The 27,009-nt window shown below is 38.4% G+C and overlaps 1 protein-coding gene across 5 annotated transcripts in view; it reads left to right on the top strand.

Annotated features, from left to right (window-relative positions):
* fign (fidgetin) overlaps positions 1 to 27,009 on the top strand; it is a 77,199-nt gene that overhangs the window by 27,606 nt on the left and 22,584 nt on the right. For 2 of the 5 annotated variants that reach the window (XM_077580807.1, XM_077580810.1), the window contains 3 exons: positions 67 to 312; positions 8,460 to 8,701; positions 9,359 to 9,496. In XM_077580807.1, the coding sequence (XP_077436933.1) occupies positions 9,472 to 9,496 (25 nt within the window). In that variant the 5' untranslated portion in view covers positions 67 to 312; positions 8,460 to 8,701; positions 9,359 to 9,471. Of the gene's footprint in view, positions 1 to 66; positions 313 to 6,114; positions 6,225 to 8,459; positions 8,702 to 9,358; positions 9,497 to 27,009 lie in introns of those variants that run through there. The other 3 variants (XM_077580806.1, XM_077580809.1, XR_013296032.1) reach the window with 2 other exon arrangements.

Genomic DNA, 27,009 nt, shown 5'->3' with positions numbered 1-27,009 from the left:
CCGCCAACAGAGGAGCTCCACTCTATGATTATCCTTGATGCGGCTCTTGTACTGGCTCTCATTAAGGTTCACCCTGACACGGGCTAGCAGCGTGTATTGATGGAGAACACCTGAACCCTCAGTGAAGGCGGACCCCGCCTGCAATGACAGACCCATCAAAGCGGGGACGCCTGTCTTGACTGACTCAGCCTTGAGTCCAGCACTGCCTCTGAGAGCTGAGTCCAGCACTGCCTTGCCCACTGGCGCCCGGCCAAACTGGCACAAGCACCATCGTCCTTCACTCCCACCTCCCGTTCCACGCTCGCCTTCCTGGTATTCAATTATTTACAGTAACTTTGTAACGCAAAGGTAGTTTATGTTGCATGCGTGTGCAGAAAGAAACAAACCGTTGCTATAAATGCCCTACACGGTGGCATTTATTTTATTTTTTGCCAACCATATGACACGGAGCTTGTACAGTATGTCTTGGACCAGACTTTTGAACAGTCCCTGCATCATCTGGTGTAGCTGTCACATCCACAATTACGTTATTGCTGTCTCACTCACAAGAGCAAGAGTGTCAGAGCTCTCGGAGCCAAACAGATGGAGCTCGTTGGCAACAGACGGCATGCAAATCATGGATCATTTCATTGGAGATCTTATTTAATTATTCGAACCAAGTGGCCGTCTCGGAGAAGCCTCGATTCATGCCCGTCTAGTGTACGATGAGCGTAAGCAACTGTTAGGATAATCAACAAAACACAAAGGCTGGAATTTCAGTTACAGGTGTTGATAAAAATGGATTTGGGTTTTGCATTAAAAATCTGGCACAGCCTTGAGCCTTTATTATTATTATTATTTATGATACCATAATGAAGGTGTTGACCAGGGGTGGCAACAGTCGCTACTAAATTCATGGCTGCAAAAAAATTCTCAACTGAAAAAAAGCAGAAGTAGTGTTTATTTACTTCTTTTTTTTTTTTTTTTACCCAAAAAATTAAAGTGAGAACCGTAGAGGCAGCTTTAACAATGCGCCAAATTAAAATCATGTCAAACGAGAGCACGGATTTCAAGTAGCGAAGTAAATGAAATGAAACATTTAACGCCAGCTGAAACGCTTTGCAGGAAAACAAAACGAGCTGTATTTAACATTCAAGCATAACGCTGAAAAGTGACAATTGCCGATCTCCATGGAGATCAATAACGGCGGCGGGATCATTGTGTAAAGTGTCTCCAGGTTTAATGCAGAGAGGATGTCATTATTATTTTCCTTCTTCTAATGACCATCATTATGCACGGACACTGATTGAATTCCATTTGTTACCTACGTTTGAGGCTGAGTGGAATAATTACCATTTAAGTGCCTCGATTAAAATGCATGCACGGTTGTTCATATTCACACCATTTTTTGAAATACGTAACTAAATTATTATTTATGTCCATTATTGAAATAGAAAATGCATCATATGTAGCCTCAGTACTCAAGGTGTAATTCCATGCGAGCATTACTCAGCCATGCTTTCTCCTTTAAAAAACTGAATTAAAAAAAAAAAGGAACAGTTGCTATCAGTGCCATGCACTCTCTTACATTTTAATTAAAATGGATCTACCCAAAAGACTAATCAATACAAACCACTTTTTCCCATATTGATTTGTCAACCAATTCTATCACATTCAAAATAGATGCGTTTTAATGATTGCAAACATTCACTTCTGAATACTGCGCAACCGCTTCTGTTTTATTTATTTTTTATTTCAAAACATTGTTCACCAAAGGAAATAATTAAAAATGGTCCAGCGTCACTATCATAAAATCTTTATCAACTATACAGGCAACGTTGTCAGTAATGTTTAAACCAATCTTGACAGTAAAAAAAATAATAACGAGTAACAAAAATGTAAAGAAAAAAAAAGAAAATACCAATATTCCAGGAATTTCGGACTTCGAACTTCGGACCAAATTCAAGGTTTGTACTGTACTAAAAGTCGCATATCATTTGGTCAGAGTCTTGTAAAGGGAGGAAAAGCTCATCTATTTTATCTCATTATTTCTCTAGATAGAATTTTTTTTTTTAAACAACATTATACTGACCCAACAGCACTGATAGCACCATGCTAACATAAACTATACTCCGCTTATAGATAGGACTGGACTGCCCATCTGGCATGCAGGGCAGATGCCTGGTGGACCGGCATCTTTTGGTCCAATGCGGTGCTATTTCATTTTTTTTCCCTCCATTTTACCCCTGGCCCCCAATTTAGAGGGAGCAGCCCATTGATCCATTTACAATATAGACCGCAAACGGGAACCAATCAACATCACTGGGAGAGCGTCACGTCCGAATACAAATTTTGTTCGAATCTGTCTGTCTAGAATGGAGCGTTTTGTTTTCTCAAGCATGGCAAGCAATCAACATGGCTGACAAATCATTGTTTATCAGGATTTTATCAAATAAAATTAGTAGTAGTAGTGCTGACAAAAAAACGGCCAGCATGTAGCAGCAGAGTATAAGAGATCAGCCAGGGCCGTGTTGCAACAAGCTCTTTTTCCCAATGTTTTCAACAGGTTTGTGAATAATGATGAAACTTATTCTAATGCTAATTGGTCATCTTTCTTTTGGTAGGGTCCATGTTTTTACAGCCATGGAACAGAATATTCTCGCAAAATCCTGTAAAATAGCTGGGAGCGAAGGGGGTTGCTTCAGTTAAAATGCCTGCGAGTGAATGAATTAACTGCGGCAAGCAAAACAGTGTCGGATCTGATTGGCTGTTAGCTAGCTAATGCTTGAGTTAGAAGTACAGTACAAACAAAGCAATTGGGAAACAAAATGGCGTTATCTGGTAGGTTAAATTCAGCAAAATGCCGCTTTTTTACATAGTGAGTTTTCATGGAAGTGACAGTAGAGTGACGAGTGGACACCAAAATGATTTCGAAGCTATTTACAGGTAAAATTGTTACACATTGTTGCTTTTAGGAAGTGAAATCCCACAAAAGCTTTCCACTTCTAATCTCGTTTACTGGTGGTCAGGTCAAGTCACGGAATGGACTTCCGCACCCGCGTTGCAGGTAAATAGGGAAGCACGTTTTACGAAAAAAGCCACCCTATTCCTTGAGATAGAGCGCCTATAAATAACACATTCACTGTGAAATGTGAGTCAAAATGAGATTTGGCCGTAGCTAATCAATCAATGACAGATGAGTGCACGTGGACAAAAAAAAGGGGGGGGGGGACAAATGCAGAAATGCGAGTGAACAAGTTGTAGTTTTGTGCCAACAGTAAGACTTCCTGGCGATTTATCAAAGTCAGCGGCGGCGAGCGGCGTGCCTGCGTGATTGCGGTTCACGGCGGACAGAATTGAGGCACAGCACTGAAAGGAATGTTTATGCCCTCAGCTGTGGCACTGTCAGCCTTGTGGAATTTACTGTAAATCACATTGCTTTTATTGCGAGATTTAGTAGCTTATCCTCTGTGGGCTCTATTCACTGCAAAGCTTGGCCCTATTAAGACTTCAAGTCCGGGTAGATGGGCACACTCGGATACACATCTTGAAATAATGTGAGAAATGAGTGTTTTAGGGACTAAATCATACAGACATATTCAGAGTTGGGATCATAGTATTGAAAGAAAAACATGCAAGGGATTTGTGTGGCCAGGAGTGGCTTCTACTTTTATAGCATTGACATAACAACAATATGCACTTAGTGTACACAAGTTGTACAAAGAGTGTCGTTAAGAAATACAATGTGCAAAATTAGGGCAAAAGCAACATCATTTCTTTTCATAATTGTTCGAGTAGTTATGATAGTATTATACACAAGTACACAGGAATGACAAAAAGTGGTCACATTGAGTTTTATCCACTTCAAATGAACGCACGTGTCATTTCATATGTACATAAATGATGTTAAGTATTGTTTTAAATCACATTTTGTATTGGGGCGTGAGAGTGTGGATATTATTTTAAGCGGCAATCACCCAGTGATGTGATGCACTTGCGTGCATTTAAGACTAGGGCTGGAAAAAAAAAAAAAAAAAAACATAAAAAATAAAAATAATAATAATTTAAAAAAAAAAAAAGACTAGGGCTGGGTTTTCAAAAATCGAATAATCGCACGCACGCACACACACACACACGCACATACACATACTCACCCACATACAAAAAAAAATATATATATATATATATATATATATGTGTGTGTATATGTATATACTGTATATATGTATATATATTTAAAAAAAAAACATTTATTAAATTTTTTTAATTTATTTGTTTGTTTGTTTTTTAAAAAAAAGGAGAGCAATGATGATGTCAAATCGAATGAACAATACTGAGCTCAAAAAAAAAAAAATCGAATAATCGATATCGAATTGATTTTCCTTTTCAAGCCTGATATCGATTCATAAAACAATGCATTGATTATTTTATATATCTCTTTCCCATAAATTATTAAGGAAATTGAATTTTAAAGGCCAAATATTTTTGTATTTTATTGAATTAGATTGCGAAAATAGTTTCATCTCATCCATGCCGATGTCAATGTTTGTGTAACACTTTCATTAATAAACTAAATCATGTGACCAGTTACGACCTCCGCAAAATGTACTTTGGAATTTAATATTTGTGGAGTTTTAATCATGTCATTTAAGAAGAATTGATGTGCCATAATTAATCGATATAGGATTGAATTGAAGCGAATCAAATCGGGGAAAATCGAAATCGCATCGATTGAGGAAATTAGAATCGATACCCAGCCCTATTTAAGACTACTCTCTACTTAGCCACTGGCAGGCTGACAAGATAGTATTATGAATATTGTTAAATATTTCTTAAAAAAGTGTTTTTTTCAGTTTGTGTTTTTTACACGCATGGTGTAGCATGCCATCTCCCGTGTTACTTCCTGGTTTATTCTTTGATCCTCGTGTGGTTTTGCGTACCGGTAGTAAACCACATCACAATAATATCAATTTTGTTGCTCACCAAGAATCACGATGGCTTCATGAGTGAATTAGTCCTGAAATCATCTTTGGAGGCATTTGATAGCTTGAAACATGCATACTACTGCAGTTCCCATGAAGTCATTGTTATGTTTTATTTGTGATTTGTTTTGGGAGACCAATCTCTATAAATGTTCTGAACTGCGGTTTCTATTCTGCTGTGAAATCATCAGCGCCTTTGGTTGGTTGCAAACAAGTGCTAGACTTCCTTTTTTTGCCTGGATTGCTTCAAGAGGCGATCACTTCCACACAATTAACACAATTCTTAACGGTCACTTAATCAACTAATCGATTATTATGCCCATCCTTTAAATGAAATGTTATCAAACACTAAGCGTTACTCACTTAAGCAATCAATTTTGATGTCAGTCAGATTGCTCGGAAGCATTATTGAGATTCCCCCCAAAAACAACAATGCCTAATATCCTCCTTCAAATCGTCAAGCTTTGACGTGTTCCCGGGCAGGATTTCAGCTTGTGATGGACATGAACTGTGATCTCGGAATCGGTGTGTGCGGGTGTCGGCGTGATGTGTGCGTTGACGTGCTGTAGCAAGGGTTCAGGGAGGCAGCTGAGCAAAATAATTTAGAATGTCCTGCCTGCTGACACAAGGACAAAGGCAGCGTCTCAACATGCCCATATGAGGAAGCAGACAATGGCTGTGGCTACACCTGGAAATGCACTGCTGTTGTTTTTCACCGTGACCTCTAAGCACGCCGAGATTTCCACAGGCTGCTCCCGTACGTGCCGACGTTGGCTTGGACCGTTATTGCACTGCGGTTTCGTGTGCACAATGTAATGATTGTGTTTTTTTTACAATCTGCCGCTGTAGCGCTCAACGAAGAAGTGACGTCAATGGAATTACGTAGAAGCTTTTAATAAAAATAGAACCTACCGTCGGACAGCTCTTTATCTGGAGTAGCCGCACGAGTGGCGTCCCGCCTGGCGGGTCGGATTTCTCCGAAGACCTCATCGAGTTTGAATTAGCATGGTGCAGCCAGGGGAGTGGTGGAGGTTGAATCAATGCATCACTCTTAGGGCCTTGGCTATGGATATGAGAAGGCATAATGGGACTTTTGGTGCCGATGCTCATATCATGTGTCTAACCAGGGTCTCCCTGCATTGCTTCCCCAAAGGAGAAGAGATTACCTCCCTCTGTCAAGGCCACGGACACATAATGAAGAGGTGCAGCCGGTGCAATGTCCCCACTCTAATGTAGGAATGAAATAAATATGGAATAATAATATCGTGCCTTTTAGTCATATGTAAAATTGTGGCCACCTATCTGTGGAGGTGTATTAAAAATATATTTCAGCACAATTTTTTGTTCACTACTTGTATTGGCAATGTGTTATGCATGTGGATTCAACAATGTTAGATGCTTATTGCTGCCGCACCAGAAATGGGGGGTAGGGGGCGGGGGGGGTCCATATTATAAGACGATAAGTTTGGCTTCTGTATTCAGCAGAATGAAAAGAAAGGAATTCCTTCTGGTTCAGGTCACTGGCACTAACTCACTAGCTAGCTAGATTGGTCACTGGCAGACACCTAGCTAGCTAACTAGCTAGCCAGCTAGGTCACTGGCAGACACCTAGCTAGCTAACCAGTAGGGGTGTTAAAAAAAAAAATCGATTCGGCAATATATCGCAATCTTACAAGCGCGCAACTCTCGAATCGATTCAATATTTTAACATCATTTTTTATGGAAATATTCAACAAAACATCTCACGTAGGGTTAGGTTTCACACGTTAAGCATGGAAGAATGCTATATTAATGGAATAATAAGCCTTCATATTTTATTTCAATGCTGTTCAAACATGAAACAGATTGTTTGTTAAATAAAGTGGCTCACAGTCATAAGCCTGAAGTTTCATACAAATCTTACATTGTACATGTACAAGTTTACTGATTAGTATTTTCTAAATTTGATTTAAAAAAATCGCAATAATCAATTTATCGATTCGTATCGGGATTAATCGGCATCGAATCGTGACCTATGAATCGTGATACGGATCGAATCGCAAGGTACTAGGCAATTCACACCCCTACTAACTAGCTAGTGAGCTATGTCAGTGGCAGAGACCTAGCTAGCTAACTAGCTAGCTAACTAGCTAGGTCACTAGCAGAGATCTAGCTAGCTAGCTATAACAGTCTTCTTTTTAGTATTTTTAAACACTTGTCAGCATAACAGAAGAGCAGCGTAGTTATGTAGCTAGTAACTTTGATTTACTGTATATCACAAAAACAACATCGACAGTCAAACCGCAAGTTAAACTTGGTGTGTTTTAATGTGATAACTTAAAACTCATTCACTGCCAGCTCAGCTAACATGGACCTTTAACATCTATAGCCGTCAATGGCAGTGAATTAACGTGCTAGCATATTATGTTTTAACATGCTAGCATCACATTAAAAAGTGAAACTTATCACATTCAAACGTGAATACTTGTCATGTGATACTCATCACGTGAAACCTAGCATGTTAACGTAGAATTGTTCATGTATAGTGCGAAACTTACCACATTAAAACGTGAAACTTTTCATGTTAAAACCTGATCATGTTAACGTGGAACTGTTCAAGCTATGTGTTCATCTTATCACGTTCTTTAAAAAAAAAATAAAAAATGGTAGTCACTACATCTAAAGTGACTGATTAACCCAAACAAACTTCAGATGTTCTGGTAGGCTTTCCTAAACTTTTATTGCTACTAGCAGAAGTCTGAAGTTTTTTTTTCCCACTTGATTTGAGAGATTTTAAGTGTTTTTTGCTAAATGTAGCCAGGCGTGGTTGTTGGAGCTCCTTGAAATGTTGCCGTCACGTCAGCCTCGATTAGCAGCTTCCCTGACCAATTTTCTTTTCATCTTTTCGTACACTTTCGAGTTGTTTTGTTTTCACTTGATGACTGTCTTCATTCTGTTCTATATGGTATGTTTGATGCCATATGAATTCCTTTTTACCCTTCTCCTGACTGATGTTTTTGAACAATAAGATTATTAGAACAATAAGGCTTGTAACCACAAAAATGTCAACAAAAAAAAAAAGCCTACTAGAACATCTGAACTTTGCTTGGAGCTCGTCGGATGCACTTTAAATGGTGGCAGGTGTATGCTGACTCCCTTTTAAGTTCGAATGTTACTGGTAAGTTATGGACACTGCCACATCCCCACTTGTAAGGGGGTGCGCACACTTTTGCAGGTCGTTTTTTTTTTTTTTTTGCTTTGAAATTTAGCTTTACGGATGATAGGGCACATTCATGGTGGGAAATGTCCTGCAATTATTTATTTTGGTCTCATTTGGTTTATTCTTGATATGAATCAATGCAGAGACCGTTGAAGGCCAGCGCAATGCACGCACACGATCGTAATTAGAATATCAATATGCGAAAACGGCTTTCCGGGCCAAGTGTTGCGACGACCGAGTCTCCTCGTGAACGCGCAGCTCATTAGGGGCACTTCTTTGAATTTGGCTCTCTCCTGCAGCGATCATGCGCAGTGTGCAGCGCGCCTGCCTCCCCTCCAGTCGGCCGAGCAGCTGTCCAAGGGCTTGGAATTCCAACATGGCAGAGGCAGTGGTCAGTCTCGCTCGCACTAGCAACTTGGAATGCTCTCCGCCGTCGAGCCGCGGCTCGGGCAGCCACTAACGCCCCGCGACAGCCACCAGACCTCCGCACTCGGATCGATGCTCGCGTAAAAAGCCCGCAGCCGCCCTGTCACCTACACAGGTAAGCCTCCATCCTCCTTCTCGCCGTGTGATATATATATATATTTTTCTATTATTATTATTATTATACGCTCCTCGCGAGTCTCCTTCTCCGTTGCCATCTATACGGATGCAGCTTCATCGCGCCCCCCCCCCCCCCCCAAAAAAAAAAAAGCATAACAAGACGACGCGGCTTGCAGGATGATGACACACGTCCGCATTTGAATAAGTTGAAACAACAAGTTTGCGCTCGTTGATTCGAAAGAAAGACCGAAAAAAGCGGACGAAAAACTTGACGCATTATAAGGCGTCGGGACGCGAAGACTCGCTCGATCAACTGTTTGCAAGTAATCTATTTGCAAAAGTAAAGGGGAGGAGGGAGAGGGATGTGGGTGGGGGGGTTGCTCTTCCTCGAATGGGCGGCATGAGGAACGTGTGTATGTCTCATGTCATCCTCAGTGTGTCTCGTCAGGCTCCTGCAAGAAGTGTCACACTCCTGTGCAGCCTTCTTCTTCTTCTTCTTCTTTAAAAAAAAAAAAAAAAAAAAAACATCCTCGTTGTTCTCCTCTTCCTCCTCGCATGCATGCACGCTGATTTGCGTGGACACAACAGGGAGGCTGAAAAAAAAAATCATTCGTGTGTGTGTGTGTGTGTGCGTGTGTGTGTGTTTGTGTGAAAGTTGTGAAAGGAGATCTCGTGTGGCTGCAATGAGAAGCAAGCCGTTGGAATTCCACCTGGTGAACGTTGCGAATCTGCCGTCTTCCTTCTCCTCTCGTTTCCAGGCGTGAAGACATGATTACTAGCACCAGCTTTTATGGTACGTCCCTCCTTTTCAAATTCATATCTTTGCTATTATTTCGTCTTTTATAGCCATGAAAAGAGGATTGCATTTGTGTACGTGTTTGTCCCCCCCCCACACCCCCCTCCACTAAATGTGTCAGTTGAGACCTTTTGTGGAAAAGTCATGTTCCATTTATAATCAAGAGATGTGACAGTATCAATTAGAACCAAAGTACAGCTCATTAGGAAGACTAAAGGACTAGAACCACGTTTAATTATATTTCTGCTTTTGCTGCAATTCAACTTTTCCTTTCTCATGACTGTCCTGGTCCCACTTATGTAGAATTAATATTAAATCATTTATAGGTGACATTTTATTAACATGTGCGTGTAAAAAAAAAAAAAAAGGGCTTTGAAGGACATTGTATATTTGGTATAATTCAAACAGATGCTTGAGTCTGTGGGAAAATTCATTACATTTTTAACATTACAGGTGCTCTGCATGATATGAGTTTGCTAATTAAAAACATAGCAGAACAGAAAGCTGGCTTAAAATTAAGTATACAACCAACAACTATCTAGTATTCATGCATTATTTTTGACACTGATATATGAATTATGCCAACATACTTTTTACATATTTAAATGAAAGAGTTTTACATCATTTAAAAAGACAACCATATGTTGCCGATTTGACCGTAAAGTGTTTATGGCAAAGCAGTAAATGTGGAGAAAACACACACTCTCAGTTAAAACACACACATCAAGTGAGCATAAGTTGTGTGCTTTAGCAACAAATCTGTCCAAAGTCATCCACGTCCACCTCCATGGACCAAAGCACTTAATTGTATTCAAACATTTGATTTGCATGTTTCCGCCTGCTTCTGCAGAGGAAAATTAGCATCATCAGCAATGAGCTCAAGTATGTTTTCATTCCTCTTGAAAAAAAAAAACAAAACAGCATTCCAGCACCCGTCATTCAGTGGGGACGTGGAAAAAAAAAAAAAAAAGTGCATCCATTATGTTGGAGTGTTTAGTTCTAATGTGTTGTTGTAAAGTGGGTTTTAAATTTGTTGCTCAGTTTTTATTGAGGCGGTTATTTGTACTTGATTTTTTTTTTTTTTTAAATCATACTTGTTTTTCTCTCTCTACTAATTGTACCTGTATTTGTAAATGGAAATGCACATAGAACGTTGAATATGATACAAAATGAAAAGTAATCCAAAATCGCAGTGCATTATCAATTATTATTATTATTATTATTATTTTTATTTTTTTTTAATATCCCAATTATTGAGTACCTTATAATACACCTAGCGGCCACAATATTAAGCATAATATCAAATTCCACCTTTCAAAAAGATGATAATGCTCAGTTTTGATTGCGCCTGTCCAACAATATATTCATTTTTGTTGTGGTGTAGAACTGCATTGTATTAGACATGACTTTTTTTTTTTTGGTATTGTATACCTTTTATTTATTTATAGAGTGCAGTTCCACACCACTGCAAACTACAGCCACGGTAGCATTTATTAATAAATAATTGTTTTTTTATACAGGCATCATTTTCAATTCAGCTGTCGTGTTGGGTGCAATTAGACCGTCCATGTGTACCTAATGAAGTGTCCAGCCAGCCCACAAGTACAGGGGGGTGTGGGGGGGGCGCTTTTACGAGGGTCCCTGTAGTGTTTAGAGGTGACAGGTCCTTACTTAACCTCGCTCAGGCACCTCCAGCGTGCATGACAGCCGCCTCACATCTGAAATGAAGATATTAATCCAAGTTGTTGCTTGATATGAAGCTCGGCGGCGTAACGTGATGACAGAGCGCTCGCCCCTTGTTTTCATCTCCCCACTCTGCTGAATGTCACACGCGTTCACACTTTCAAACACTGCAGCAAAACGAGAACAAGAAGCCGATGTGAACCACTTGGAGGAAACACAAATGTGATTTTTTTTTTCTCGCTCTTTACTCTCTGCTTTATTAACTTATTTATTATTTATGTACAAACCTGCAGATTGCTGCAATTTAAATTCCCTGAAATACTTTTAATGAATGCAATTATAGTAGTGGCCACAATATTTAGTCACTCAAGTGTGTTATTATCAAGTGTAGAAGTGTTTCTTTTCTTCTTATAATTTTTTTGCCACTCTTGTGTAGCTAAATAACCAAATATTATATGTGCGGAAATTGCGGTACTACAAAATATTTCTCATTGAAAATCTGTTATGTACAAAATGGACTCACTGTGCCCAGTGTTGAGTGTACCTGAAATCCCAAATTATATTTTATTAATTTATATATATATATATATATATATATATATATATATATAATTGGATTAAATCTTCATTAGGAAATTTGTCAAAGATAAAATAAATAAAAACAAAAATAGAGATAATAAAAAAGTACATTTAAAAAAGTAAAAGAAGAAAATTTTTAATCATTTGCACCTGATACGATGCAGCAAAAAAAAAAAAATGCACAATTGGATTAAATGTTCATTAGAAAATGTGTCAAAGATAAAATAAATAGAGAAAATAACAAAGTAACATAACAAATAAAAATAAAATAGTAAAAAACTATATATATATTGATCATTTGCACCTGTGATCTAATGCAGCAAAAAAACAACGTATAATTGGATTTAATGATCATTACAATGGCTGCAAATTTTTACTTTAATGTAAATTTTTTTGGGCAAAGATAAAATAAATAAAAAGAAAAACTGAAAAAAATTAAAACAAATACTTTTTTTTTTTTTAAATAAAAAAAAAATAAAATGGGGAAAAAATATTGATCATTTATTTCATTCATTTGTAAAAGAAAAAAAGACAATATCATATAAAACAACATTCTTAAGGAGCAGAAATATATTGCAAATGATTACCTCTCTAATGTCAATCAATATTAAGCATTATTATCTTTATAAGGCCATTTTTTTCCCCCCAGTAGCTTTTGTGTTGTGTATGTGTACCCAACATACGTGATCATAGCCGAATTACTGTATTATATGCCCGTTTGATTCCCCTCAGACTTGATTGCCACACGTGTTTCCGTGCAGCGTCTGAGCCCCCCCCCCCTCTAAACGATCAGCCCATAATGGGCAGCGTGTAACACCATTAGCGATGGTGTAAATTGACAGCGCCGGCCCACAGCGTCGCTATAAGGGAGCAGTAAACATCAACACTGACACTCCATGTATGTGCACTAATGGTGACAAGTAAAGCCGGCTTGTGATTACCTTGTGGTGTCATAAAAAAAAAAAGGAAAAGAAAAGAAAACACAGCCCCTGGGATGTCGATGTTGTAAATCAATACAATGTTCATCTTTGGCGATGGATCTGTTTGACATGAAGCCCTTTGACTGCGCGGTGTGAGATCAGTGCCGGATTGTCGTCTTTAAGGACAGGATGTTAAACGGCCGGCGCGGCTATACAAAAAGCGACGAAGGTCCCCGGTGGGTGCGTGACACTCCACACGTCAACATCAACGCATTGCCCGTTCCTCTTTTCCTCCTCCTCCATTCCACCTGCTTTCTTTCGACATGGCCGCTCGTTTCCCCCCCCGGTGGCCGCTCTCCATTTTTGTGCGCGCACGCTGACAATTCCTGCAGTGATCTAAAGTTGGGCCGCGTTGGAAAGTGGAGGCAGCTGTCTGTTGCTACACTGAGGGATGTGTTTGCTCTACTGCCAAGATGAAGGACCGTGAATCCTTGACATCCTCTCTTTCAAACCCCCCCTCCTCCTCCCACCATCTCGTTTAGACACATGCAACTGTCCACTCAGATTTTTTTTTTAACCCCCCCCCCCCCCTTCCACTATTTTCTCTTTTGAGTGACAGCATAGGGTCTAAACGGCATCCATCCGTGTTATATTCTCTCTCTCAGAGGAACGGCATTTGATTTAGATTTAGGCAGACAAAACAAAACCAGGTTTGCCTAATTAGTCATTCTCGCCGCATAGTTTTGTCGATGCATGGTTGCGGCGCACAATCCATTCTGGGACGCTTAGGAAACAATGTAAATTGAGTTCACGTGTCGCCTTCGTAAAAAAAAACTTTAATAACCGTTCAGGCGATTGTTTGAGATATGTGGTAGCAAACTACACAATACCTTAACAATGTATACTTATTGCGAGAACAATTCACGTGTGTGTGTGTGTGTGAACAATTCATAAAACGGTTACTGTGTGTATCACGCTATAAACGTAGGTTAAACATTTTAATCAAAGTGTTTCTTAATGCATTGTACAGTCAGAGAGATCTTCCAAAAATATCACAAAAACACAAATTCAGCCTTCAATGGCGCAAACACAAATAGAGAGAGATGATATGTTTTTCCAGGGCCGATACCGATACAGATAATTAGTACTGTAGTCAAGGACCGATATTTTTATATTCATTTTTAATAAAAGGGAAAATATTGTTAGCAAAAATCTAGCTCTTTTTCTTTTTCAAGCATATGTTTATTGAACAACGTTTAGGCTTAAAAAAAAACAATTTACAAATCTAACAAAAAGTTCTTCTTCCAAGGGCAGGAGCGTGTTTCAAAAGTTAAATAAAAACTTAAGTAAATAGCTCCCTATTGTTTCCTTCAGTAGATCAAGTGTTACAATTTTACTTATCTTAGTTTTAATTTCAAACCAAAACAAAAGTAGTTCCCAGGATCAAAAGCATCTATGAAATGTTAAATAATTATTTCTCAGATTTTTTTTTTCTTCCCGCTGAACACTTTTTTAAATGCATCTATTCTCGGCCGTATAAAGCGTCAAAATGGCCGATGCCGATATTTGTCAAAATGCTGAATATCGGCGCCGATATTCGGCCCAGTTGATAATCTATGCCTAAACACAAACAAATAACATTGCTGATATTATAAATATTAAAAGTATAAATATAGGCTCCTCCTCCTAGCTAACGTCTGCGGTAACATACTCATTCATTTCCAGTTTTTGGACCCGTCGTGTGCGCAAACTGTCTTTTTATTATTTACTCACTTATTACAATAATTGATGTGCTAATTTATAGATGGTGACACTCCATTATAGCTCGGTTCCAGTCAGTTAAAAGCGTATTGGTGTTTTGCGATCCTACTGCACAGCTCGGAGCTGGCAAAAAAAAAAATTAAAAAATGGTGCTGGCAGCTTTTCCGGCTTTGTGGTCCGACATGCTTGGAGGCATTTTCACACTGAGGCAGATGCGTTGTTGTTACCGACAAGCGTTACCATGATAGAGTGGTAGAGTTCATATATATATCGTTGGTCAAATTTATATATGCAGCACTTGATATGCGCTGTTGGAGATGTTGCTGCACATTGCCGGTTGCCAAAATGTATTCTTCTCTGCTCATGTTCGTGCTAGTCGTTAGCAAGTATGCTTATTTAGTTAGCATCTGCTCGTTAAAAGGACTTGTAATCGTGTTGACCACCATTGCTGATTGGATATTAATCTTGCCACTTTGCCAACATTGACAACTATTTGTGGAGTAAATCTTTTGGATTTTCCTCTGGTCTGAAGTCAAATTTGCTTTGTTCTTGTGCGTTACTTTCATGCTTGCAAAGAAAAAAATGTCACATAAAGCCGGAATACTGAAATGAAGCCGTCTCAATCTCCTCACAAATTGATTCAGTCGGTGTAAAATGTTGTTTAATTGAACACAAAGCTCAATATACTCACAGAAAGCCATGTTTTATTCTGTTGCTCTTTCTGTTTTTGTGGATAATATGGCTCCCCGATTTGCTAGTATACTTAAAAGTGAATAACATAAATGAAAAAATATTTGAAAAATACCAATAAAGTGTAAATGCACTAAATCCAGGTTTAAAACTGTGCTCCTTTCCCATAGCTTTGATCTTTCTTTGATCTATGGTCTTTCAAAGTATTTTTTCAAATAATGCTTTTGAAAATTTTAACCGTTTTAGTCACCTTCTTTTTGTATTTCTTTACTTTGTAACTATTTGTAACTGCTTTTAAATGTTATACTTTTAATTAGAGTATTTGAAGCACATTGAGTTGCGTTGTGTGAAATGTGCTATAAATCAGTGATTCTATTTATTTATTTTTAGAACGTCTAGGTAGTGCCTATAGGTACTGTATTAAGCCCCCTGTTTTTTAAATTTTTTTTAATTGAGTGTTAATCATGGGATTTTACAGTAATTTTTAGACAACTATAATGAAATTGCTTAATTTCACCTGATGTTGTATTAAGCCCCCTATTTTTGTTGTTGTTTTTTTTTCCCCAAAAATTGAGTGTTAATCACAGGATTTTACAATTATTTTCAGACCAAGAAATGAAATTGGTGAATTTCACCCTGTGCCCTGTTTTTTTTTAAATTTTATTTATTTTTAATAGTATTGATCACGAGATATTACAGTAATTTTCAGACCAATATAATGAAATTGATTAATTTCACCCGGCACCCCTGATAATCTGCTGATTGATTGATTCGTCTTTTTTTTTTCCTCTCTCAATTTTTGAGGCATTTCCCCAAAAACGGTGATCTAAACTGTTGCTATGTATAACTATGAAACATTTGCGAACAAAATTGTAATACACGCTGACTGAAAACGTCTCCAAGCTGTTTGACTTCAGTTGCATTTCACCGTCTCCATCCCTTTATTCCATTTTAATCGCACATGATCCCGTCATAGATAATGCGTTTCCATGCACTTTACAAGCCCGCGTTCGTCTGTTTCTCTTTGTGCTCGTCACCCACCCTCACGCCGCCGACCACTCCCCCCCACACAAGCACCTTGAGGGTGCACAGAATGTCTTGTTCCCTTTCTGTCTCCTTCTATTTGTTTTTATGAGCGGCTAATCTTTGCCGCGCACGTTCCATGATGTTATTGCCGTCCCTGCCGTGATGCGTAGCGTGCTTACACACGCGGCGGACTCGCGCGTGAGAGCAACATGCTCCGAGTTGCTTTATTGTCACCACATTGGCGCTTTCCTTTACTCGAGATGTTTCTTCATCTCGGGGAAGGAGTCAAGGTAGCGGAATGTCTGCTGGGGATTGGCCAGAATAGACAAAATCCCAAAGGTGTGCCAAAGTAGGTTTAGCATTGAGGCTCCTAATGGGGAGATTCATGTGCATTCATAAAAGGTGGTAATTATCATATCCTCGGTGCAAGCCAGCCGGGCTTCATTTGTCTCCTCCCCCTTCTTAAATCATCTGTTTCGTCACCTCAATGTGCTTTTGTTCGTTGTTTACACGGCGAGCGCTCAACACGCTTCCTTACCACGAGGCCGCGTTTGCAACCTGCGCTTAAAATGGAATACAATAATATTTTTGTGTGCGAATGATGAATGTTTGAAGGCATTATAAAGACACACATAAAGCCGACGTTCAGGTATTTGTCTAAATTATTTACAGTCGCTCTCAGAGTCCACACTTGGGTGACTTTTGATAATAGCCAGCTCTTTTTGCCATCATTGTGCGCCTGAGTTGCTTATCATTGAGTAACCTTGGTAAAGGGAGGCGTTTTGTTTTTTTTCTCCTCTCCTCCTCTGTCCTTCTTCCAAGGTGTTTCATTATTGCATGCTGTTGGGGAGTTTTGTATTGGGAGAATGCAGTAAGCCTTTCACAAGTGGATAAGAGAAAACTCAATATTTGGCCGTATTGAAATTCCTCCCGTGTTTTCACAATATGGTTTCGGACTAATCTGGCAACGGAGGCCGCCGTTCGGAGCCGGTTCTGAAAAGCTGGTGCGGCAGCAGAGGGGGAGGCTATTACATCACTATTTCACCACACTTGTCAGCTTCATTATATGCAAGTCCTGCTAGCATGTGTTTGGAACTCTTTTCAACAAGCTGCAAGCCTGAGAGCGATACCTCTGGCTTTACGTCGACAAATTGAAGAGAAGCTCAACTTTGGTTGGAAATTCACTTTGAATAAATTTTTGCAGACGAAGGGTGCGCTGGACTTAATGTAGCATCAATGTCACTCGTTTTTTATCTTGCTCTAGCACAATATGTCGTCGTTTGCATATTGGAATATGCAACTCAGTGATTACTATACATATATGCAAGTATTAACTTGTTTATTGAATAATGCTGATATTTAGCGCACCAAAGTCCAATCATATGCAAGCACGACCGTCCTCATGTTTCTTGGTTATTTGTCAAATTGAATTTCAAGATAATTATCGAGTCCGTTTTGACATTTCTTACCAGCCTATCTAAGCATTTATGTTGCACAAGTGGCTCTCATAAGAATTTCATTTTAAAAAGTAATTAATGTCATTTATAAAACACGTACTGTACTGTATGTACTCCAGGCTTTTTAATTTCATTAAAAAGTGGCCATAGAAATTTATAGCTGAAAACCTTGACCATCACTGATTAAAAATTCAGCCATCACTGCGAATAATAACATTGCCAGCATAGCATGTCCACATTATTTTCCTTTTCATTCTTTTCATTCTTAATGAATAACATTTACATTCTTTGATAACAACTTGACTATTGCAGTTAAAATGTGTTTTTCAAAATTTCTTTTTCTGTTTTCAGGTGTTGGTACTAAGGCTGAATTATTTTTTAAAATTAATGTACCGGTAACTGCAATTTCAACGCTGATTGCCATTTTAATATGTGATTATTTTTTCAAGGTCCTCCTCCCATGCATTTTTCAACTAACACAAGCAATAAATTCATCTGTATTACAATAAACAGTACCAGATTTATTATACATAAATGTTTACGTCTTATAGGTTATGCAAATGAGCCATGAATTAATATGACCGACAGTTTATTTATCTACTTGAATTCGAGTTGTTAACTTATTAACTCATTTGCTCCCAAAAACGTATAAATACATTCTATTTTAAATGTTTTAAGTGTTGCAAAGACTTATTTATACATTTTTCAGGTTTTTTTTTTTAATGCTAGAGCACACAAAAGGATTTGATGCAGCCTCTCAACTGCACAGAACGGTTGAAGCAATGGTAGTTATTACAAAAACGGCCAGCAGGTGGCAGCAGAGTATAAGAGATCAATCAGGGCCATGTTGCAAACAAGCTGATTTACCCGCAGTTCTAAACAGATTTTTGAATAATGATGAAACTTAGCTATATTCTAATGCAAACTGCTGCATTACTTTTGGTAGGGTCCATGTTTTTATAGCAATAGAACACAATATTCTGTGGGCCTTGCAAAATCAGTCAAAATCCAGTAAAACAGCAGGGAGTGAAGGGGGTTGCTTCAGTGGAAATGGCTGCGGGTGGATGAGTTAAACACTGACCGGCAGACTTTTTAGCGCAGACTATGATATCGTGACAAAATTCCACCAAACAAGTGTGGCACGTGTTAGAATATAGCAATAATGCAAACAAATATGTAGCTTTATCACTTTAGCTTTTTATAAATTATATTTTCCCCATTTATAATTGAGTAAGTCATTATTATTTTTTTGCAAAAATCATCTCCTCATGATGCAAATGGTTCTATGTTTTGTGTTTCCTAACAAATCTGAAAAAATTATAAGGCGTCGATATGTAAACATGTCTCAATGTAAATATTAAATATATATTTAAAAGAGAAAGCCCACTGGCTGACCAAAATGAACCTTTTTATCCCCCCAATTTGAAAATGACATTCTTCTACATTGCAATGCCAATTTGCATTGCAATATATTAATTGTTCAGTATAATAAACCATCAAATTGTTTATATATTGACGGATACACTCAAATATGCACTCTAATGTAAATACACATATGTGATTATTTGTTATTCATCCATATTTATGTATGACTATTCACTTGAAATTACACTCCTCGTAGCTGGAGTGGTCAGGAAAGATGGCAGCAAAGGAGGTCCTTAACAATTCATTCATCGTGTGCAGAGCAGATCACCTGACGCCGGGTCGGCAGAATGCCAGACGCTGGCGGGGTGGGGGTGGGGGGCGAATGTGTGTGTGCGGGGGGTGGGGGGGGTGGTGTCTTGGTGCCAAGGATGGGAAGGGCAGGAGGGGGTGGAGGGCTTGTATGCTGCCTGACGGAGTGGAGAGGAGACGAGGAATGTGATGAGCGGAGGAGGGAAGGAGGAGGTGGTGGGGGGAGGAGGCCGTCCAGCCTCGTATTTGCTGTCGTGTAGTTTTAAGGCGTTCGACTGCAGCCAGGCAGCGGGTATCTGCAGTGACACTGTGACATGACTACAGCAGCCAGCACTGTCGCTCGGCTCTCACACTGACCAGCTTATCAGGCTGCAGGCAGCTGTGTTAGTCAACTGCGAGTATCACAAATATCTCCTTTTAAGTTAAGTAATACAGCGGTGCCGCTAGATACGGATGTGATTGGTTACATGGCCACGCTTGTAACGTGTAACTCAGTGAAATTCATAGAAATTATAATCCTCAAGAATCGTACAGTTTTTGACACTTTTTTTTTTTTGCTACATTCAGTGGACATTGTGGTGCTCCTTCTGGTGTTCATGCCTTGGCCACTTGGGGGCAGTGTAATACAGACATGAGGATATACAGTACACCGAGACGGTCAGTACTCAGTAAGCCGTGTAAATATGAGCTTTTCTTTGCGGAGGATAAAGAATGTTTGTTAGGGCTTGATTGTGGTGAAAATGATCATCACTATTATTTTGATCAGTTTTGCAGTCACGATTATCAATTGTTATGAGCTGAATTCAATGGGTATTGTGTTGCCGTGGTAATATTAACCGTTCTTCGCAGAGGATAAAGAATATATTCGCGTGCGTTAGTAATCGCAATTGCTTTGATCCATATTGTAATCACGATTGTTAAACACACTTCTTAAAAACTAATTGTTATTGTTCTACTTTTCAACAAACAGTTTCAGTGCAAAATTAAACTAATGAATAAATATATTTACCCAAGAATTTAAAACTTACCAAGCGTTATATCAGTCCACCAGGTGACTTTAGGCTCACCCTGTATTGTGCACTATTTTGTTTTTTAGGCAGCTTTGTGAAGTTCTAATCGAGCGTTCATTGTTGGTTGGCTAACTACTGCTTAAAAATGTGCTTGATTAGATATGTAGCAGCTAAAACCCATTTGAATTCAAATTAAATACTTCAAATTTGATTTATTGTGCAGCTCTACTGTGAGTATTTTTCTACCTGCATGTGTTGTGTTGTTCAGAACAGCCAGGCACAAATCATATTTGCTAGCTATGAAATGTTTGCATCCCTTATTAGCATCAAGCTAAATGGACTTGTTAGCCAAAGCTGAAGCTGTGTGTTTGTTTTAAAAACATAACACGTCATTGTGTGTGTTTAGTTGGACATTACTCTTCAACTTGGAGTGGCAATAAATGAAAAAATTGTTCAATATGTGCCAATCTGCTGCCTGTTGTGAAAGAATCAGCCAAACAGCAGCACAATCTTAATAGTCAGCTCGCTCGTATCTCAAGGCGCCACTGTATTTTTATTGTTACTATTATTAGTCATGCGTGTGGCCTATTTGACTGTGCCTTTCAAAGTCCACCGGGAACTAAATTAATTTAACAAGAAGAGAAAACATATAAGAAAAGAGCACTCAAGAGTTCCGTATCATCCGAGAGCTTTAAGAGGGCTGAAGCTCCTTTTGTGTTCATTAACAGGAAATCACCTTTGGGAGTTCTGTTGACTGCACGCTCTGAAATAGCTGTTACGGTTACATCGCCCTATTGCCTGCTCGCTCACTTCCACACGGAGGAGCATCGTGTGACGGAGGGCGGATATGCCAGGCGAAGATTTTTCGGAGAAAAGCCAAACGCGGTTGGAATACAGCCATTGGCCTGTGTGTACAGTCACACGTCTATCACTGAACACAATCCTTTATATATCCAGCATACACCACATATTTAACTCATTCACTGCCATTGACGGCTATAAACGTCAAAAATTCATTTAAACTATTTCTATTAGTTTAACTTTTTTTTTTCACTTGATGAAAACCTAGACATTTTTTTTTAAATAATCTTTTATTTTATTTTTAAAGAAAAGATTATTACAAATTAGGGGCGTCAGACGATTAAATTTTTTAACTGTAATTAATCGCATGACTTCAATAGTTAACTCACGATTAATCACAAATTTTATATCTGTTCTAAATGTACAATACTTTTTTTCTAGGTTTTCATACTCTTGTTAACAAAAGTGAAAACAATTTTTAAACTAATAGAAATAGTTTTTTACATTTTTGACGTCTATAGCCGTCAATGGCAGTGAATGAGTTAACATTCTGTTATACATATAAGTGAACAATAAACTTGCATTCTCTTTTTTTTTTTTTTTTTTTTACGTGGCAGTTGCTTAGCTTATACCCAAGTGTAGACAGGGGATCTTAGATGGCTGCTTTGTTTGGCTGAAAGAGTATTTCTCCAACACTAAACACGGCTGACTTTGCAACGTGTATTTCATTCTTCTTTTTCTCTTCAAATCAACTTATTGTCACTTTATCATATTCTGTTGAGTAGCCAGGACAAGTCTGTACCACTTTTATGTTGTTCCCGCTGTGGCCATCATTGCATCTTATGCTTACACAAATATATTTTTTTAAAGTAATAGCAAATACATGCAATATAGCCACACGGCATTTATGCTAATATCATGTTGACACGAAGCACATTACAGTGATTAAAAAAAAAAAAAAAAGGCTTTACTCTGATCTGATCCACCGCGAATGGCAATGCTCGATTGTACAGTAAATATCAACCTTTTTTAAATACATACTGTATATTTCTCCTTTTTTCTGATTGAATCTGTGACTTTTTTTTCCACTCATTAATTGGTGAGCGGCCCAAAAAATCATGATCATGTAAAGCCTAAAAAAAAAAAAAAATGATGTAGGTAACAGGAGGAGATTTGAACCCCTCATAGTCATAGTATAAATGTCTCTAAAAATACAGAAAAATGTACTGGGTGAACTTTCATTTTGGCCTCCACATGGCCTGCAGCAGATTGTATGATGCAATTTTGTGTGCACTAGTAACTTGTGGAATATTCTTTCTTCGTTTCTTTTTTTTTTTTTTTTTTTGTCTGAGGGGGAAAAGGCCTGAGTGTAAAGCGAGGGATATGACGAACGTGTAAATTCAAATGAATTAATAATAATAAATTACTTTTTTAAGAAACAGCACTACAAAAACATTTGTAAAACTGTTTAATAATCATATTTCATGGTGAAGTCTACTTTTAGGAAGCAGAGTTTCAGGATACTTTGCTTAACTCATTCACTGCCATTGACGGCTATAGACGTCAAAAATTCATTTGAACTAATTCTATTAGTTTAACATTTTTTCCACTTTTGTTAACACGAGTATGAAAACCTTTATTGTACGTATAGAACAGATATACAATTTGTGATTAATCGTGAGTTAACTATTGAAGTCATGCAATTACTGTAAGTAAAAAATTTAATCGCCTGACGCGATTTAAAAAAATTAGGGACGTCGGGCGATTTAAAAATTTTAATCGTAATTAATCGCATGACTTCTAGTCAACTCACGATTAATCACAACTTTTATATCTGTTCTAAATGTACAATAATAAAAATTCTAGGTTTTCATACTCTTGTTAACAAAAATGGAAAAAAATGTTTAACTAATAGAAATAGTTCAAATGAATTTTTGACGTCTATAGCCGTCAATGGCAGTGAATGAGTTAATAATAAAAAAGTATTTTACAATTGATTTTTCTTCATTTGATTTCCTGCCTTGAGTAGTTGGAATTTCCCTTCAATGGTTTCCAAAGAAAAAAAGACAACGCCAACGTTTGCCAGCTGCTTGGTGCCAGTTTGACCTCCGAACCGCTTGACAATGTCCTGGCACTTTCAAAAAATTCATTGTTGCTTCTCATTTATTATGCCGTCATCGGAAATTAGCATTTTATCGCAAAAATATCTGTAAGATATAGAACAATAGTACATTCATTTAGCCCTTGCTTCTGCATCGTCTAACTCTCCCACATCTTTAAATGCATCCCATGAGTCGTCAGCTCTGTTGTTTCCATTATTCATTTCAAAACGTACACAGAGCACAAAGAGGCTAGAGGGGTGAAAAATAATAATAATAATAAATACGGGAAAAAAAAAGTGGTGGTGCATGGCAAAGACGCCGCTTTATGCAAAGCGTGCCATGCCTTGGGACCTTGCCAGTTGATGCGCTGTTAAGAGTTGCTGGCGCTCCCGCCCGGGCCAGGCATGTGAGCGGGTGTGTGCGGCGCTGTCAGGCTGTCAGTTAGGCCTAACGCGGCTCCCTGGAGGTACCTGGGGGAGACCCATCTCGCACCCAGGCAACCTCTGCTGGCGGCCAAGTGGTGACAATGGCTTTCCACCGAGAGAGAAAGTGTCATAGCACGTATGTAAACTAGTGACAGATGACTGCGGACGTGCGGCCCGTGGACACGAGGCCTGAAAGTAAAGCACTTCTCCCCATCTCGTACCCGCTAGAGACCAGGCAAGCGGCAGCCGCGAATACATTGACAACAAGTCAAAGGCGCGAAAAAAAAAAAAAAGGATGCAAATCATTTGGCAAGACATACTCTGCGCGAGAGCGTTTTTTTTTTGTTGTTGTTTGGCTTTGAAAAGGCGAGCCGCGAACGGGCGCAAGGAGTTGCGCGGCGCTTCAGGCAGCTTTTCTAGGCCACAGGTCACGCGGGTCAGTGTTACACTCCCTGCAGCCTTACTTCAACCCTCGGTCTGGAAATAGAACATGCAACGTCACCCAGCCAAGAGGGAGGTAGATCCCAGACCTGGATTGGCCACGGGGCTGCGCGGATGGAATCGGCTTGTTGTGGAGTTACCCCCCCCCCCTCCCCCCCCCAGTGATTGAAACCCGCAGCGTTCCCAACAGAATATTATTACATGCATGCCCAAATGAGCCAGGCGGTACGAATTGCCCCGTACAAAGTGGACCGATAGATTTCCATTCGTCACTGACAGCTTTTCACACTTCATCAAGGGAGCTCGCGTGAGCCACAGGAAGATTCTTTGAAACGGTCGGCCCACTCGGAACGTTTACGGATACTCTTAGCAGGGTTGAACAGTTAATTGAATTCAAATCGACATCACAATGTCATTTTTAGCGATAGACCATTACGTTTTTTAGTAGTCAAGGACGCCGATAACCGATGATAATTTTCATTAAAAGGGTAAATATTGTCATCAAAAATTTAAAAAATACAATCTCCAGCTCTTTCTTTTTTTATTTTTAAGCATATATTTATTGACCATCGTTTAGGGTTCATAAAATGTTGGAGTTAAAAAAATAATAATTCTTAGTGAACAGACATCTTTGTTTTACAAATCTAACATAAAAATCAGGGATCTTCCAGCGGCTGTAGCATATCTTCAAAAGTTAAATACAAACGTAATAGCTCTCTATTGTTACTGTAGTTGGTACCAAACTTTATTGAATTAGTATTATTAGCATTTTAATCTAATTTAAAAAAATGTAAGCCTAGATTGTAGATACATTCCTTCAGCAAACCTAGTCCTACTACCCGTTTAATGACGTTCATTTGATGCTAATGCTAAGGCTAATGCTAGCCCTGAAATTGCATTGGTTAGCATTTTGGTATCATTTGAGTTGGAAAAGGCGTCGTCGAATAAAATGAAATTAAATTCCCAACATGTTAATTCGCCTTCAAACGTAAAATTTAATTAAATATAAAAAAAATTGATTGATCTTTATTGAATATCATGTTTGGTGTATTGTTACAGCCCTGCTAATTATAAAAAAAATAATAATAATCTACATTGCCCCACAAATGTTTTCACTTTATTAACATTTTGGCCTTGGCAGATCGCCTCCCTCTGCAGAATGAATTCTAGTTTGGATCATTATAAGATTGTTAAAAACAACATTGAATGCTGCAAAACTCTGCACTTTACCTCCCACTCATTTCATATTTGACACAGGTTAATATTTCCCGCTATTCATAGCCTTTAAGAAATCCTCGGCCATCATTTCCCCGGCAACCTCCCTTCCTTTTCTCATTTCAATTCCACTCTTTGAAGGTTCGCGCCCACCATCCTTTCTTCACGTTGTTGTACAGATAATTCTAATTAACACTTAGAGCTCGCTTTCAAAGCCTTTCTTTCAGTCGCCAAAATGCATACAAGGTCTATGGATGGACTTCAAACATGGCAGATGAAGTGACTCAAATGAAATATGTCTTTTAGATGTGTTCAAATATTGTTTTGGTGCTTGATGCATTTTGAATAGCAAATTAGTGCTGTAAAATCATGTGAATAACACTATTTTTTTCATTATTGATTATACATACTGTAAGTATACAATATATAACCTTAAATATATATGCATAATTAAATCAGTGTGGTCCGTGATTAGCGTAAATCCTATCCGAAAAAACTATTGAAATACATTTGATACTTTTTAAAAAAAAAATTGTTAATCAGATGATTAATTTGTAATCTGCATTTTTTTCCATTTTTTAACTCATTTTTTCAAGCAGCAACCTTAAGAAAGAAAAAAATTCATATCGGTCAGGCCCCCAATAGAAACACTGATTTATAGTACATTTTATACACAACGTACTTTAATACACTTACTAAATAATAATACTAAATAAAAGCCTTACAGAGGTAAAATAGCTTTAAAAATACGGGGAAAAATAGAAAAACAGCATGAATTTCAATCTAAATTTAAACGTATTAATTTACACTTTATTGCAAAGTTTTTTTCTTAAATCTTTAATCTTCATATTATTTACTCTGATAATGAATAAATACCAGCAAATCAAGGGACCGTATTATACAAAACTACTAAGAAAAAAAAAAGATGCCTTATAACTCATGAGAAACACTTCCTTCAACTCTGTTTTTAATGCAGAAGTTCCCATTTTTGGTTCCCATCCTTCTCTCCGGCAAGTTTCTGACAAATCTAGCAGCGAGATGCCCATGTCATATTGATCTAAGATTGCCTCACTTGTCTCATTTCACCTTTTGTCCTGCCCGTGTTGGACAAACGACCTTCTTTGGGACGTGAACTGTTTCGGATCCTCGTGGCGCAAAAAGCTGCCAGCGGTTACACGTAAACATCCTCTTTTATGTCCCCACTTTTTGATGGCATGGCCCTTTTATATTTATTTCTTATTTGCTTGCCGGTGTATGACATATCAAATGTAGAGGAAGCTATACTGTCCAACCCTTGCAATCCTTTTAATGCCTATAAAGTCGGCCTTAGAAACATGAAGGTTGAGGTAATAGGAGAAGCTGTGAAAACACTTCTTTTTTCTTTTTTTTTTATATCAGCCCGTTGTAGGTCCCGTGATCACACCGTGAAGGATGAGCTTCCTTTACAATGCGATATCCCGCTATGCCGCTATCCTAACCAGGTTAACGCAGCTATAAAAAGTAATGGTTGGGAATGGGATCAGTGAATAAGATAACCTGTTCCTTTCCAATGAGGCTTGGCCCTGTTGGTTTGTGCGCCAGACGACTGCCTCCCAGCGCCATTAAATTGCTTCATTACAGTAAACGTCAGCACTTGCTAAATAGAATAGAACCCTGCAAAATCACATAAAATGCTGCCTTTTTTCATCCCCCTAGCATATTTGATTAGGTATTTTTTATTTTTTTA

The sequence above is a fragment of the Vanacampus margaritifer genome, chromosome 11, assembly GCF_051991255.1.
Source record: "Vanacampus margaritifer isolate UIUO_Vmar chromosome 11, RoL_Vmar_1.0, whole genome shotgun sequence".
NCBI classification, from domain to species: domain Eukaryota; kingdom Metazoa; phylum Chordata; class Actinopteri; order Syngnathiformes; family Syngnathidae; genus Vanacampus; species Vanacampus margaritifer.
Note: the sequence above shows the minus strand (reverse complement) of the source record. Positions and strands in the feature narration are given on the sequence as shown.